Source organism: Vanellus vanellus, assembly GCF_965231255.1.
Source record: "Vanellus vanellus genome assembly, chromosome: 13".
Lineage (NCBI taxonomy): Eukaryota > Metazoa > Chordata > Aves > Charadriiformes > Charadriidae > Vanellus > Vanellus vanellus.
Window position 1 is genome coordinate 22,159,753 of NC_138918.1, and position 16,277 is coordinate 22,176,029.

At 47.9% G+C, this 16,277-nt stretch overlaps 1 protein-coding gene across 3 annotated transcripts in view; it reads left to right on the forward strand.

Annotated features, from left to right (window-relative positions):
* Window positions 1-1,097: 1,097 nt before the first annotated feature.
* The window catches only part of CYSTM1 (cysteine rich transmembrane module containing 1), a 28,572-nt gene continuing 13,392 nt past the window's right edge, over window positions 1,098-16,277 (forward strand). Inside the window, exons 1-2 of one of the 3 annotated variants that reach the window (XM_082489783.1) lie at window positions 1,098-1,208; window positions 12,440-12,687. In XM_082489783.1, coding sequence (XP_082345909.1) covers window positions 12,459-12,687 — 229 coding nt within the window. In that variant the 5' untranslated portion in view covers window positions 1,098-1,208; window positions 12,440-12,458. Of the gene's footprint in view, window positions 1,209-1,611; window positions 1,773-1,968; window positions 2,050-12,439; window positions 12,688-16,277 lie in introns of those variants that run through there. The other 2 variants (XM_082489784.1, XM_082489785.1) reach the window with 2 other exon arrangements.

Consider the following 16,277-nt stretch of genomic DNA (forward strand, 5'->3'; position numbering starts at 1 on the left):
TACCTCCCATCAGCCAGAAGGTTGCATTGAGGAGGCGCTTAGGGTGCTGAGTTCTTCATACAGAGCTGTGGTAGCTACGTATCTTTGCTCCAGCCCAAGCACACAGCATGTCCCCCATTAATTTGAATAATATCTTCCTTGGCTGAGCCTCATTAGGGACCCGGTATTAAACTGGCCTGATTAGCTCTACTAATCAACGAAGGGGACAAGGAAGCTGATTTTGGCACGCGTGGCAGCACAGGAGCGGGATTGTGCCCCTCCGCTCCCCATGGACCACCACCGTTGCCCTAGCCACGGGCGCCACCGCAGCCCCAGCCCCACACACACCCACCAGGCACTGTGTCACTCTGCTGGTGGCCCTCGCTGCTGTCACCACCACCGTGAGTCACCGTCATGTGCCGAGGGCAGGCATGGGAGTTTAACATTTTGACGTGTGTCCCTGACCTATTTTATCAGGGCAAACCCGAGTAATTGCTTTCCCAGTGCCTGTGCTTGGACCTTCTCCCACGCTATCAGCAGAAGGCGTCAAGGTGCCGTGAGGAGACCGAGTCGCTGCCCCACGTGGAATGGGGACAAGGACGGGAGCAACAGCTGGAGCGCCCGGAGCTCCCATCCCAGGCCCCGCTGTGCCCAGGGCGCCCCGAGCCCCGCTGCTGCCGCCCACCGGCCTGTGGCTGCCGCCTGCCCCGCCGACGGCTGAGGCGGGCTGAGGCAGGGCCTCCGCCACCTTGAAGGGACGAGCCCCCTCGCCTCCACCTTGGCCCCGTCTCCCTGCGGCGGCTTTGCGTCTGCTTCTTCTGCTCTCACTCAGCCGCACTCAACGTTTTTTGTTTTAATTCCCCTTTTCAGACCTCCCTTAGGGTAATTTTCGGCAAGCCCCCGCTTCCCGCGGGCAGGTACCCCCTCCCTGCCCCGAGGCCGCCGGGGCGACCAGGGGACAGCACGCGGTGGCCCAGGCGTGTCCCGTCCCCGCCCCTCCCCCTCCGACGGGCAGGCTGCGAGGCCACGCCCCCCGTCGTGGCCACGCCTCCCTCGGGGGCGGGGCGAGGGGCTTGTGACGTGCCCTCTCCCTCCTCGTCAACCTCCCCTCTCCACGCCCGGCTCGGCTCAGCAAGGGGCGGGGCCTCAATCCTCGCGGCCTGACGTCACCGTCCGCTGCGGAGTGCGCAGCAGGTGTTGCCGGCGGCGCGAGACGGGCAGTGCCTGAGGTAGCGGGAGCGGGGGGAGACCCGGGCGGGGGTGGGGGGAGGCGGGAGGGACTGGCAGCCCCCGCGGGTGGGCGCGAGGGGCTGCGTGGGGCCGGCAGCCCCCCCCGGGTGTGCGTGAGGGGCTGTAGGAGCTGGGTGCGGGGCCAGAAGCATCTCACGGGTGTGTGTGGAGGTGTTGAGGGGCCGGCAGCCCCCACAGGTGTATGTAGAGGGGGGGTTGAGAGCTGGGTGTGGGGCCGGGAGCGCCCCACGGGTGTGCGTGGAGGGGATGTGGGGCCGGGAGCCTCCACGGGTGTGCGTGGGAGCTGTGTGCCTGCCGGGGGGCTGCGCAGGCAGGGCCGGTGGTCAGGGGGGGCCCCACGCGGGTGGGGGGGAGCCCGGGTGGTGGGTTGCGGGGCAGGAGTGGGTTGTGGCTGTGGGGCCCTCGCTGTGGGGGATGCGCTGGTGAGGGCTGCCGCTCTGAGGAGGACATCTCGGGGTGAAGAGAGGGACCCATCCCCCCTCAGGGAGGCCAGCTGCGGAGTGGTGGCTCTGGTGGCAGGGGTCCCCAAGGTGTGGGCCCAGGTGAGTGCTGTCCTGGAGCAGGAGGGGGGGGGGGTCACCAGTGAAGCCCCCCCCGGGCAGGCCTGGGCCATGGTGCTGCTGACCTGTGGGTAGGTGTGTCTCTGTCTACTGGCTCTGACAGTGCATTTGTTATCAAATAGTTGCGTTAAACTCTCTCAGGCTTTCATTGCAGGAAGCGAGGTGGCTGTGGGGTTTTCCAGCCCTGCTGCCCTGTGCCTGGGGAGAGCAGCGCCGCTCAGCTGCGGTTGTTTGTGCAATGTAGGGGGAGAAGAGGAAGGCAAGTGTCTGTGCTCAAAGCAGATGGGCATGTTTAATACTAATGGGCTTATTTAGTGTAGAGCAAGAGGCATGCTAGCTCTCTCTAAGTAAAACTAATAACACTGCATTGTGTGTTTAAAAGTCATTATGGTTGTCCTGGATTTCTATTTCATGTTGCTATAGCTGTTGGAGACCTCATTTGGGTAATTAAATGTCATGGTGAAAGAGGAGAATAAGGAAAGGAGAGTATTTGCCTCCTTTCCTCTGCCACACGAATCTGGCAGCCCCTTCCTATAGCAGCGGGGAGACCTGCTGTGTCCAGGGCGGCATCAAGATCTGTCCCAGTCATCCCAGATTTGTGTTTAGCTCTCTTTGAAAGGGGGAAAAAAAAAAAATGTTCTTTTTGCTCTTGGTGCTTTCACCTTTGCTACAAAACCCATGTGAGCCAAAGGTTCAACCTGATTGTCTAAGCAGGGTAAGTCTGGGTGAGGTGGTAAGTGTGAGTGAGTTAAAATAACTGTGCGGAGCAGCTGCCTCCTCCTTTGTGCTGTGGTAAATATAGTGATGAGATACAAGGAAGTGCTGCTGTGCCAGAAAACGGGTATTTTTCTTTCAACTGCATCATTTTTTTGAATAAAAAGACTGACTCTTCCTAGAAACATTGGGTGGTAAGAATACTATTACTGAGTCAGATAGACTGAGGAGGAGGCAGAAAACTCTGAGACTTGATACATTTTAATGATCATATTTCAGTGCTTTTTGGGGACAGTCAGGAATTATTGTGCATGTTGGATAATAATCTCCTGCACTGCACAGAATAGTGTTTTTGCGAAGTACTGAAACTTCTTCAGCACTGGGTCTGCTGCACTCTGCCTCTTATTCATGTACTATAAAGGCTATCTTTGTTAAAATACTGATTTGTCATTCCCCTGACGGTTTGAGAGCAGTAACTGATAATCTGCAGAGGCTGATGGGTGTCCTTGCTGCAGAGGCCAAGGAGGAGAAGAGAATGTCCTGTAAATGAGTGGCTCCAACATGGGTGGAGGGCTGATGTGGGCTGAGCAGACCCTGTGAGGTGGTACCCCAGTCTCAGTTAGAGGAGAGGGCTCTGGTGTTTTGCTGCCATATGTCCCACACAGGTCCATATTACATTTAAATTATCAGCAGCTTTGCTGCTCAGAAAAACAGAGGTGTTCCTGTAAGCACAAGCAGTGATGTTCCTGCTCATAGTGTGGTAGTGAGATGATGGAGAATTACCTGGAGGACAGTGTTTATGGTAAACAGAAGAGCTACCTGTTTTCAGGGTAGTTCTGCGCATGATCAGATGAATATGTTACTTAATTTTTTCTATGAGGGCAGAGCAAGCTTGTGTAACTCTGGATTTTCAACAAAAAGGTCTGTGTTTCTCCTGTTACCTGTTCGTGACTTCCCTGTGGTGCGGCTGTAGGCTTAGTAGGGGGCCATGAAAAGTTGTAGTGGGAGCTGAAGTCTTGAATGAACAGAGTTCGAATGCCTGCCTTTGATATTGATGTTTTCTACTCTCTTGGTTGTGTATTGTGTCTTTCTCAACTTCCTGTTCCTGAGCTGAAACCGTATGGCTTAATGAGTAGAAAATAGCACTCTGTCATTTTTGGGAATAGGGGAGAATAGCAAGAAGCCTGAGTCATTCAAGCAGACGGTCGGTATCACCAGGTCTGGCATCCTTCCAGCTGCAGCTCGGCTTCCCACAAGGCAGCCTGGGAGCCTCCAAGGCAGCTCACTCCGGGATGGGAGATGTTGCCTTCCTCCAGACTTCGGATGAAGTGCTTGTCCTGCTGCCATTGCTGCCACACTGCTTTCTTAGGGAGGGAGCTGTGGTGTGCTTCATTGTCTGCCCACAGCCTGTCAGGGTCGCAGGGGGCTTCAGTGAATGCACCTACTTGGAAACACCTGATGTATTGTATTCCTTACACTACTAAACAAAAGCTACTGTTTCTTTCACTTGCATATCAGGAAGATAGATTTCTACATCAGCATTATAATGCACTGTTGTGGCTTTATTTGGTCTCATGAGCTATTGAGGCCAGTGCCCTGAACTGTAATAGCTTCTCTTCAACCTCTGACAGAGTAAGGCAAAGGTTTTCTTGGTTTCGTGATAACTGGTGGCAGAGGTACTTGCTTGTGCCCTGCAACAAGTAGTCATTAAAAGATTCTTGCATATGCCCTACAGGCAAAGTAAAGCATCGTGTTACCGCTGCATGTAGGGTATGGAAAAGCAGAAAAAGTGAGGAAACATGAGGAAAAAAATCTCTCTCATTTAATTTTCCAGCCTATCACAAAAGTATGATTCTAAGTAACGAGATCTTAGCTGTAGAAAATGCATGTATTTCTGTCTGCATACTTTACTGTGTCTTAGAAGCTGTATGCTGCCCTTCGTTGTGTTTCCTGCTCGAGATGGTAGAAAATCATCATGCGGTCTGGGTAGTATCTTCCACTAAATCTATCAGTACATCAGAGCTGGGGAGGTTATCGTGAAAGACTACTGCTGTTTCATTGCTGGGTTGCCACGAGAACACCATCTGAATAGTCCATATGAATGTATTAATTGTGCTTATTAATTTTCTTGTCAGTCAGGCTGTTTGTTTTGCATTCTTTCTCAGTTGGACCAACAAAGCTTCTTTCTTAAACTAAACCAAGCAAATAATAGTTAAATGTGACAATCGGATGCTTTCATTGATTTTTAGTGTTGGTATTTGTTGTACCTTAAAACTGTCTTAATACAGCCCTTTAAGAACAAAATGTATTTATGTATTTTTAAAAGTATCTGACGTAGCGCATTATACAAAGATTTGAACAAGCCCTCTAGAGCTGATCAGACCCCTGGTTTACCAAGAAGGCAGCATAGACGATGGGACTGGAGAGGTGGGACAGTTTGTAGGGACACGTGTCAGCCTCGCACATCAGGTGCACTCTCCATTTGCACAGACCTGGCAGATTTCAGGCCTCCGGAGGGTTTGTAGGGTACTGGGAGGGGGGAAATACCTGGCTCAGGAACTCAGAAGGTTAAACGGTTGTTCACTCCATGGAGCTGCCTGATCTGTGGAACAGCAGCTGAGTGTTTCTGTGCAGGAAGTGCCTGACAGCCACTCGAGTAAAGGTGAGGAAACGCACATCTTCCTAATGACCTCAGAGTACCCTGGAGACCTCCTAAGGAAATAGGTTTGAACAAAGTAGCATTTTCTAGCTTTTCCTTTGATAGCCCAAAGCTGGGCTTTTCCATTCTGCCTAGACCTGCGCTTTGGGAAGTAAAATGGTTTTGAGCAGCTTTTGTCAGAAAAGGTGGGTGCTGTTCTTGTGCAGTTCTCCTTCAGCTATTACCATAGGCTGATGGTGCTGCCTGGTGAAGTGGGTGGGCAAACCTGGGAGGAGGCTTTTACTGGAAGTGAACCTAGCCAGAAGGGAATATCTTACAATTTATCCTTAACGAACCTTTCGTGCAGTCAGTAAACAGAGCTTGCAAGGAAGCTGGTAAGAAGGAAACATAGAACCAGTGCCATTTAAAAGCTACTTGTACTTTCTTTTTCAAATGGATACTGTTCATATGAAATGTAATTTAAATTCTAGGCTGGTTGCCAGGAGCTGGATTGTTGATGTAAAATGTACTTTCCATTAGAGCACTGTATTGGAAAACTACTTCCTAGTGCTGCAGGCATTGGAAGGGGTGGGTTACATCAGGGTGCCCCGGTTGCCCTTCTCGGGATCTGTGCCTCTCGCCGTGCCGTCCATCCTTCATCTGTGCAAAGGCCAGCTGAATCAATATCTGACATGCCCAAATCATGATTCCTACTGACTAGAGCAGCATATGAGGTGCAGCGCTTGTTCTGCTGTCCTAAAAGCAAACTTCTTCCCCTTAAATTCCTAAAATCTGCTGGTGTGTTTTTTGGGGGAGGGGGAATGGGAGGGGAGATTGTCTAGGTGTTCCAGACTGCTGAACTGCTTTGTATTTTAATTTATTAATCCCCCATTTGTTTTCAGAGGGTTGTTTCTTGCGGTGTTCCCTGTGCAACAGAAGGTCTTTAACCTTGTTGGAGTACCCAGATTAGATTGTCATCTACCCCCACATACACAGCTTTTCATTTAACTGTTTGACTTGCATAGGAGATTGCATTTGAAGGATAGGACTTGCAGACAGCTGTCTGTAGAGATTGGTATTTCTTTGCAGGTGGATTTGCAGCTGTGAACACCTACTGATGTTTTTTCTACGCGTGCTCTTTTCAGTTTTGCCAAGATAACAAGGTGTCATCAGTGCCAACAGGTAGAAGCAGATTCATACTGGTCTCTAGTCACTTTGAAAGCCAGAATTATGCTGACCTCAGAAGACACTTGGGAGTGCCAGCCTTGTAAATGGCCTTTTGGAGGAGGGAGAAGGGTGAAACTGGGTCGTCTTGGCAGGGAGTAAAGGCTCTTTGTTTGGGAACCCCTCACACTAACAAGAGCTTTCCTTCCATCATGTTTTCCCTTGTTCTCTTCATTCTTAGTTGTTTTCCTGCATAGTGTTATTTTCTGACCAAAGTCCTACCTGTTCAGGCCCTCGTGCTGTGCTGCAGGGCTGCTCTTCCAAAGTGAGATGACAGTCAGATGTCTAAGTGAGGCTACTGATTTCTTTTTTCCTAGTTTGGGTGGGGGGGTGGAGGGGAAATCTTTCCCAGTGATTCCTAAACGTAGATGGGATAAAGGTAGATCTCGCTTGATTCTTAATCCACCACATGCTGATCTGTAAAAAGGGGTAAATAGGTGGCACCTTGTGGTTGATGAGACTTTCCCAGGTTGAAACTAAGGCTGTTCTTAGACTTGTGGACGAGTCTGATACCTGGTCAGTGAAATGGTGGAAGAGACTGTGCCTTGGTACTTTGGTGAGCAATGTGTGTGAGAAGGATGCTCCTAGCTGTACATATGCAGTGACAGGCTCTACGTGAGCTATTCCCACTCAGAAGGATCTTGCAATTACAATTAGTGTGGTGCAGCTTGAGCTCTGTGTTTGGCTTGACGTATGGTGAGAACTGTCCTGGGAGTGGGCTAGGAAAGGGACAGAAAGCAGAAGACTGCTGCAGCACTGTGCAGCACACAGCATCATGCAGCCTGCTCGCTCCCTCTCAGACAAAGGATAAAACTAAAGGCACAGCAATGGGTGGCAGGAATGACCAAGGAATAGGACAGGCTTTGTAGAAGCAGAGAGTCCTCAGCTCAGGAGAGATGCCTGGACTAAAAAAAGATAATAAATTCATGAGTGTGCTGGAAGAGGAGGGTCAGGAGCAGTGACCAACTAGTTCTGTAACAACTGCATTGGTATGCTGACCTTGCATGAGGCAGTAAGTTTAAAGCAATCAGAAAGAAATAGGTAATTTCAAAACCTAATGATGCAATTTGTTTCTCTAAGGTGTATTAGTTGCCAAAATGGACAGGTTAAAAAAAAAAAATAAATGTTTGTAGTATATACAAAGCATCATAGTTCTGTACTTGCACCTTTGGCTAAGCCAAAGTCAAAGACAGGTTACAGATGTAGAGGGACTTGTGTTCTCTCATAGCATGGTAGTTCTTATGTATTGATATCTCTGTGTGTCTGTATATATACATGCATATATAGTGCCATGTATTTTCTCTGTATGACATATTCTGTGTGTACTCCTACTTCAGTGATTTCTTTTTCGCAGACCTTATGGGAGGCAGTGCAGCCTTTTGGGGTATGGTAAGCTGCTTGTTTAAAAATAAAACCCTTCTGTTAGGGTAGGGGAAATCATGTTTGCTCAGCAGTGTTGAACAAAGGAGTTGAAGATAACTTAAGGAAACTTAATGATATATTAACAAACTTGCCTCTTAGCAAAAGTACTAATGGGGGGGAGAAGAGGGAGTAGGAACAAGTTTTGTCATTCTCTTCAGGTGGACTAGTAATTTCTCTATTACTAACTGGCAACAAATAGGGCAAATGCTCAGTGACAAACAAGGAAGTCTCTTTGTTTGCTGGGTTTAGTGCTTAATGAAGTTTCACATGGAGTGAGACTGTGCAGGGCTGTACTGGCTCTTCTTGATGGACCTCCTGCAGTGCTGTGAAAAACAAAGGGCTTTACTGATGCATTGGCTTCTTTCTTTTGATCTGTGTCTCCAAGAGGTGCTCATTGGGAAACCCACAGATATGAGCCCTGATGCAAACTCCATAGGAGTTGGTCTTGGTTGCAGCTCACATGGAATTACTAGTTGGGGTGAGAACCCACAGCAAAGTTTGATAATATGTTTGACTAGCAGCCTAAGTATGTCCCTGAAAAGTATCTGCTTCATGATTCAGGGCTCTGCCATGTGAGTAAATAGGGCCAACAAGCATGTAAAATCATGTATGAGCTCACGAGACGGAGGAAAATCTAAATATTGTCACACCCTTCAAAAGGGCAAGTGAGGAAGGGTATATGCGTGGCACTAATAGATAGTGGAAATGGGGGACAAGGAAAAATTCTTCCCGAGAATGTAACTGGGGACAAAGACCCTTGCGAGAAGGTTGACCTTCACAGCTGAGGTGGAGCTGGGAGGGAGTGGACACAAGTAGTACTTACTACCTCTGGAGGACCTGTTTTCCACAATCACCTCCTGGTTTTGCTGAATGCGTTGATAAATTCTTCAGGAGTTTTCTCATTCATCACAGATAAATTTCCAATACAGTTGCTGCTGAAACTGTTCTTGCTAGATGCTTTCTTTTACTTCTTGCGTAATCTCAGTTGTGTTCCTTTACCTTCAACTTCAAGGGGAAAAGTAACTTTTACGCTAATGGAATGTGCCGTCTTAATCTCATTCTTCACTGCCCCATTGTTCTTCTGAGGCCTCTGCCCAGGCATCTGTCTGGCTTTTCGTACACTCTCCAGTTTTCTCCTCAGTCCCTCTCAGACATTAACAGGCAGAAGCTCAGTTACTAGCTCCACTCCAAACCCGCCCCCCCCCCCCTTCAGAAACTGTTTTGACATGGTTAACATGGAGCTGTTAAACAGGCAAAGAGCACTGGTTTTTTTCGTTCTTGTTCCCTGTGCCACTGCTTCCCTGTTTGCTCAAGCCATTATCAGACTAGGATTTTTAACTCCTTTTGTCTGGTTTCTCAGACTTTTCTGCAGAGCTGCTGATGTGCAGTTTTCTTTACTCATCCCCTATGGCTGTTGGTTTTAGCCAGGCTCTCATCTTACCACACTCTTTCAGTGGCTCTACTAGGTACAGCCTTGTACACCTGATAACCACCTCGACCTTTCTGCAGAGATGCTTTTCTGCCCATGCGGTTCCACCAGCAGTTGTACCTGCTCTCTGAAGAGCTTTTGGTATGGTCCCATGCTGGGTGCTTGTACAGAAACCTGACAGCTGTGGGATTGTGGGTAGGCTCCCTGCTGCAGTACGGACAGGAACAGGGAAGGGAGCAAATGGCTGGCCCTGACGGTGGAGGATGGCCCCTGGGGGTCCCAGCACAAGTCCCCATGGCAAGGGAGCAGTGTGGCGGCTGAGTTAGTTATCCGTTACCTGAATTTGAATTCACAGCCAACTGAAGAACTGCAACATCATTTAAGCCTTGCTACAACGCTAAAAAGGCAATGATACTGAATGTAAATAAATGAATTGATGCATGTGAAGGGACAGAAGGGAAGACTGGACTTCACTGAACTTTGCTGGAAAGGATGGGCTGAGCTTAACAGTCCTCTTAACTAGGAAGGCTTTGGAAAATGTGATGAAATGTGACTCTTTGCTGGAGCTTGGCAATGGTCACTAAAGCAAGCTGAGCCCTAGGTGTCCTTAAGAAAAGGATTACGAACAAAAACCCATGATCTGTGGTTTGCTGCCTTTGGATGCCTTGTATGTATATATATACACACACTTATATATATCTCGAGGATGCCAATTTACAGCCTACACCAGACCTGGAGGATCTCAGAGAAAGGGGAGGTGGGTGGAGGGGCTGGCTCCTGCCCGAGAAGCAGACAGTGGGCTGGGGCGCTTTAGCCTGGAAGAGGGGGCTCCCACATGCCTCCTCCCTGGTTTGGTGAATCCCTAAATTCAGTAGGGTGACTGCCAATCCCTACCTCCTTGCAGTCACCATAGTGGGGCAGGAGGCGGTTTCCTGCAAGGCATGCAGCAGAGCTTTAGATCCCTTTGCACTGGAGCAGGCACTGCAGCTGTACGCCAGCTTGGGGAAGCTGAGCAAACGTGGGGGGAGTTCACAGGGGTCTGCTGGTTGCCAGGGCCCTGTCTGGCTTGGGCATCAAATGTGCAACAATATGTAGGTATATGCACGCACTCTCTCTGGCCTTGTTCCTCCCTGGGAACTTGCATTTGGCTGCTATTTTGGGATAGGTTTCTGGGTTAGATGAATATTACTGGCCCATTAGGTCCTAACTCTCTAGTTTGTTGCATTGAAGTGAGTTGTAGGGCTTGCTGCCTGCTTTTCACTGGCTCTCTGAAGGGAGAATTTCCTTACTGCAGACTTGATAGAGGCATTGCAGTGCAGTAGAGTGGTTAAAGAGCCTCAAGTAAAATGTATGTTGTGCTTATCCATTTTAAAATAAGCAATTAAGTGGTCTGGCTGGCCTGGCAATGGAAAAAAAATAAATAAATAAAATTCTTCTCATCCCTGGCATTGGTTAAACAGTTTAAATTCTTGCCAAAGACATTAAGAAATATAATTTGAAAGGTAACAGCACTGCCTTAGCAGTTAACTGGGTTGTGCCTGGCTTGCACAGCAAGAGGAGCATTAGAATGAATTTGGGTGAATGACAACTGCAGGCTGGCGAGGCCTGGGAAGACCCAGCCTGCTGAGACTGAAGGGCTTCTTGGTGTCATCGTGGGAAGAATGTCAGCCCTGTTCCATTGCAGCGTGCCTCTGGGGTCGTTTCAAGTCAGCAGTGCTGTCCTGGGCATCGTGGGCCATCAGACTGGCTATTATTGTGAGAGTGGGATGGGGCTGTGTGCGTGGGAGAGCCCCATGGTGCCTGTGCAGCAGTGAGCATCGTGATAGCAACGTTCAGGCAGGCGTAGCATGTAAATAAGCAGAGAGCCTAGGGATCTTTCCTTGGGGAGGAACAGTCGGTGCTCTCTGAGGTGATGAAATAGCAAGCCGTAAACAAAGCTCACTTCAACACTGTCAGGGACTGCAGCAGCTAAACATAGCCCTAGAGGCTTCACTTGCTCAGTTTCTCCCCGGCAGATGACCGCTCTGGGCTCGCTATAGAGTTACAAAGGTGAAATTCTTTGATCTGTGTCATGCCACAGCTCAGTCTAGATGTGTTAATGGTCTCCTCTGGCCTTAAAATCTGCATGTCCCCAAGAGTGGGTGCATAGTACATCCAGGTCAGTCTATCCCGGCTGCTTGCCCTTTCCAATGCCATCCAAAGAGGATCCTGCTGTCAGCCTCTCCTGCTCTGTGCTGGTAGCAGTGAGCTTCAGCAGAGCCAAATTATGCTCCTGGTATTTCCTGCTGAAGCCTGTGGCGTGTGGGAGGAGGTGTGCGGCAAAGGGTGACCCTTCTGCACCCTGTAATGGTAAAAGGAAATTGTAGAGTACAGCTGCTTCAGTCAGGATGGTTCCTGAACACATGGTATTAAGGACACTTCTGTTTCTCAAACAGGGAGAAGCTTTGGAAACCTAATGTAAGAAATGGTTTGCTTACTCATGCTGCTTAGAGGTTAATTAAAGGTGCATTATTGTGACAGTCTTGTCTTTTGATTGCTGTGCCATGAGTAATACATTAGATAGGTTTTATGAACATCAACTCTCTGAGGTGTCATTAATGTCGCTTTTTGAGCGAGACTGAGCCCGAGGTCCTGATTGCTTAATGATACAGTTGTGCATTACTGGAAGACTATGTGATTTGATGGGTTAAAGTGTCATCAGGAAATTATTCATATACAGTCTTGCTCCAGAGTGCTGGTCTAGATGCTTATAAAAATTAGCAGAAGTGTAATGGACAGTTGTGTTCAGTCTTTCTCCTGTCAAGGCTATCAAACATGTCTGGAATAGACTGCATTTCTGCATGTTTTTCTTTTTAATGTTGACATAAACATGAAGTAATCACTTCTAAATCTCTCTTAAAAACAATTTAATCATGAGTGGAAGCAGAGGATTTTGCTTTGCAGTTGCAAGTGTGTTAAATGTCCTAGGCTGATGCATGACTGGAAAGCAGCAAGTCACGCTGATGCTGAACTCATGTCACTTAAAAGAAATCACTTCAACTCAGTCTCTGCCCCTGTGATAGGGTTAAAAATAAACTCACTGCTTGATCAAGTATTTTGAGGTCTCTGTCTTACACTTAATGTAGGGCCCTCTGGAGGGCAGTCTGAAGGGGGAATTATATAGTCATGGATCAAGCAGACAAAAGCAAACCAGTTCTTCTGTTTGTTTTCCTCCTTCTGCAGGACATATTGTGCATCCCACATGAACTACGAAAATCCTCCACCTTACCCCGGCCCGGGCCCGACTGCCCCTTACCCACCCTATGCACAGCAGCCAGGTGGTCCTCCTGGCCCATACCCAGGCTATCCTCCTGGACCTACTGGGCCGTACCAGCCAGGCCAGCCAGGTTATCAAGGATATCCCCAGTATGGATGGCAAAATGCACCTCCGCCTCCAGGACCAGTGTATGCAGATGGGCCTAAAAACACAGGTATGCCTAGCAGTCATGGTGCAATGTAATTGTGACCCTTTCTAGCTTGCAAATGTGTGAGTACATGTTGACCTTGAAGTAGTATAGTTACCAGTGTCTGGCCCTAGTGGGGCTGGCAGGGGGTGGAGACTTGTTTGAAGTAGCAATTCTGTTTATAGCCTGTTTTCCTGCTTTATTTTGCTGTTACGTCTTTAACAGTTCTCTGGCTGTTGGAAGATGCTGCTGAACATCCATAATGCTGATCCCTCAAGGCACTCCTTATGCTGAGGTTGTTATATGTGCTTTTTGCTGGCTTCAGATTTGCCACAACTGTCATTCTGTCTGTCTTTTGGTTGATAAGTTTCAACCAAAGGCTGCACAGTTAAAGCTTGTAATATTCAAATGTACAGTTCCGACCGAATCAATGTGCATCAGTTTTCTTGATCCCATCAATATCTGTCCAAGTTATCTAATAGCGCCATTGGAATCATTCCTGGGCTTTTGTGTTTTGTTTTGTTTTTTTTCAGAAGCTATTATTGTTCTGTGGAAAAACACAGATTTCTGGCGAAGGGAAAGAGGATGGTATAACTTATCTTGTCAGCTAGCTGGTCCATCTGTGTGCCATGTCCCCTCAGTATGGTCTGCTGGTGTACTCTGGCACCCATAGCTCTCATGGGGCAGTGCTTGGTGCAGGCTTGGATTGTCAGAGGAGGACCAAGAATATGATTAAGGGACCAAAGCATCTTTATATGAGGAGAAGCTGAGAGAGGTGGGACCGTTTGTCCTCAAGAAGAGAAGGCTCAGGGGTAGCCTATCCACGTGTATAAATACCTGATGGGAGGCAATGAAGAAGAGGGAGCTGGACTAGTCTCCCATGTAGAACATCTTTGGTTAGTGCAAGTGTCACTTTGCTGCTATAGCCACGAAAAGGGATATGCTAGCAGAAGCTGAAGGGAGAGTGGGTCTGCTGCTTTGGACAGTATGGCTTTGAGCCAGGTCTGCTGCGTTGGAAGCTTAAAGGATCTCATATTAGACTGGATGAGGGAACTGATTACACAGAACATCCCCTGCTCAGATCAGGTCTCTGCTCTTCTTGCAAACCTGTACACCAGCACAAAGGAGTAGGCTGGGAAATTGGAGAGGACAAGTGGCTAAGTGTTTGAGTGCTTGTTTTACTGAGAGGGCAGGCATAGGCTGCAGGAGGAATGGTTTTGTTGTTAAACCTAAGCTAACACAACTGCAGTTCTGCAGAAGCAGCACCCTAACCCACAAACCAAAGATCTTCTGGTAAGTCCTGTCATTGAACTGCCTTCCTGTAGCCATGTCTGGTCTCTGAACCCACCTTGGGACCCTCAGATTTGCACTGCTTTTGTTGAAGTGGATGTGCAAAAACGTGTGTAAAATGAAGTCAGGGCTATAACTTTGTGTTTGTCTGCAAAAGCTTTTCCTTGGTTCTCCCTCTGTTAAACACCCTTTTTTCCCCCTTGCTGTGTTTTGGCCAGTCTGTCAAACTGGAACCTGATCTTTGTCCTCTGACGCTTTAACAGAAGTCGTCTGAGACAGCTTTCAATGAGGCTTTGTTTAATGTTCACCTCCAGGAGTGTCTAATATAGAATGGATGTCCCTAAAAAAGCTAATTTTTTTAAAATCTGTTATATTAATATACAGATTAATATATATCTATTAATATATATTTATACCTGTTAATATATATCTATATATATAATATATATCTGTTGGTGTGACTGAACCTCTAATATAAAAAAATTGATATCTAAATTTAATCAAGTCATTACAGTGTGCCTAGCTGGTCTGGCATGATTTAATGTGGCTTGTCAGCTCTTGTGGTATTTCCAAGCAGTTATCTGGGAAGAGCTACTGTGTGGATGCTTTGCTTTCAGAGTGAATGTTTTGCTCTCCTAGGTGACTCTGCTTAATCTAATGAATTAAGCTACTCCAAGTAATGCAATCGTATTTCTGAACAAATGTGCGTCCTCATTGAAAACCAGGAAGTTTGCTATATTTTAAATGTTATGCTTTAAGTTATTTTACTGTGTAGGCAAACTGCAAAGTGGGCTTTTATGTTGGGAATTGTAGCCAGTGTGCTAATGTGTAGAGGTAATTATGCATCATATTTTGGTCTTGAGTGGATCATACAGATGGAAATAATTAGTCTTGTTTTCAAAATGTGATGGTAAAATAGCATTTCATGATTATGGTGCTTTTTAATCTAACAATTTGTGGCCTGTCTGGAGTAGCAATGGACATAGCCTGTCCAGTTGGCCCTTGAAGAAAAAAAACTCATGGCTCACTGTCTGGATTAAAAAGAAGGCTGCATCTGAGTTGTAACAGGGAAACAGGATACTGGTTTTGTCACCCACGCTGCAGAAGAGCTCGTGAACCACTGAGCCTTGTTCTAAAGGCTGCTGTTGACGCACTCTTCAGGCTGAGCAGCACTAGCATGAGTTACGCTGCCTGTACATGGTGTGCATGCTGCAGCCATGCTTCTCCCCAGCCACAGCACCTCCTCTGTGTCCTCAGGAGATGGAAGCTGTAAGTTCAGACTGGAGAGTTTCGTCCCTCTTGTTGGGGTCATGCTTGGCAAGGGTAAGTAACACTTAGGCTGGAAAAAGAAAGTTACTACTGTTAAGTGAGCAATGAGTCTGCTAGAAATAGGTGAGAGAGGGAGTATGTTGTCATGTTTTCAATATGACGTTGAATAGGGTGACATTGCTGCTACTGAAAACTTGGTGGAATGAATCTCATGACTGGAATGCCACTATTGGTGGCTACAGGCTGTTCAGAAGGGACAGGTGAGGAAGGAGAGGCAGAGGCGTTGCCCTCTACATCAAGAAATGGATAGAGTGTGAAGAACTGTCTCTGAAGAATAGCCATGAGCAAGTTGAAAGCTTATGAGTAAGAATCATAGACTGAGCCAACAAAGGGAACTTTGTGGTTGGGGTCTACTACAGGCCACCTCATCAAGGGGAGCCTATTGACAAAGCCTTCTTACTCCAGCTACAGGAAGTGTGATGCTTGCAGGCTCTTGTCCTGCTGGGGGACTTCAACCATCCTGACACTCGCTTGAAAAGTAGCACAGCGAGCTGTAGGCAATCCAGGAGACTCCTGGAGCACATGGAGGATAACATCTTAAGCCAGGTAATAGACAGCCGTACCAGAGGGGGTGCGATACTGGACCTGATGGTCACCAATGCAAGTGAGCTAATCGGTGTCATCAATATTGGAGGCAGCCTGGGCTTCAGTGATCATGCAGTGGTGGAGTCCTGAGGGATATGGGTCAGGCAAAGAGTAAAGTCAGAACCCTGAATTTTAGGAAAGCAAATTTCCAGCTCTTCAAGGAGTTAGTCAGTGGGACCCCCTGGGAAACAGTCCTCAGGGACAAGGGAGCAGAACAGAGCTGGCAGATCTTTTAAGGACGCTTTCCGTAGAGCACAAGAGCTCTCAATGCCCAGGTTTAAGAAACGAGGAAAGGAAGGCAAGAGATGGGCGTGGCTGAGTTGAGACCTGCTTGTCAAACTAAAGGGCAAAAAGGAAGTGCACAGGCAGTGGAAGCAGGGACAGGTATCCTGGGAAGAGTGTAAGGATGCTGC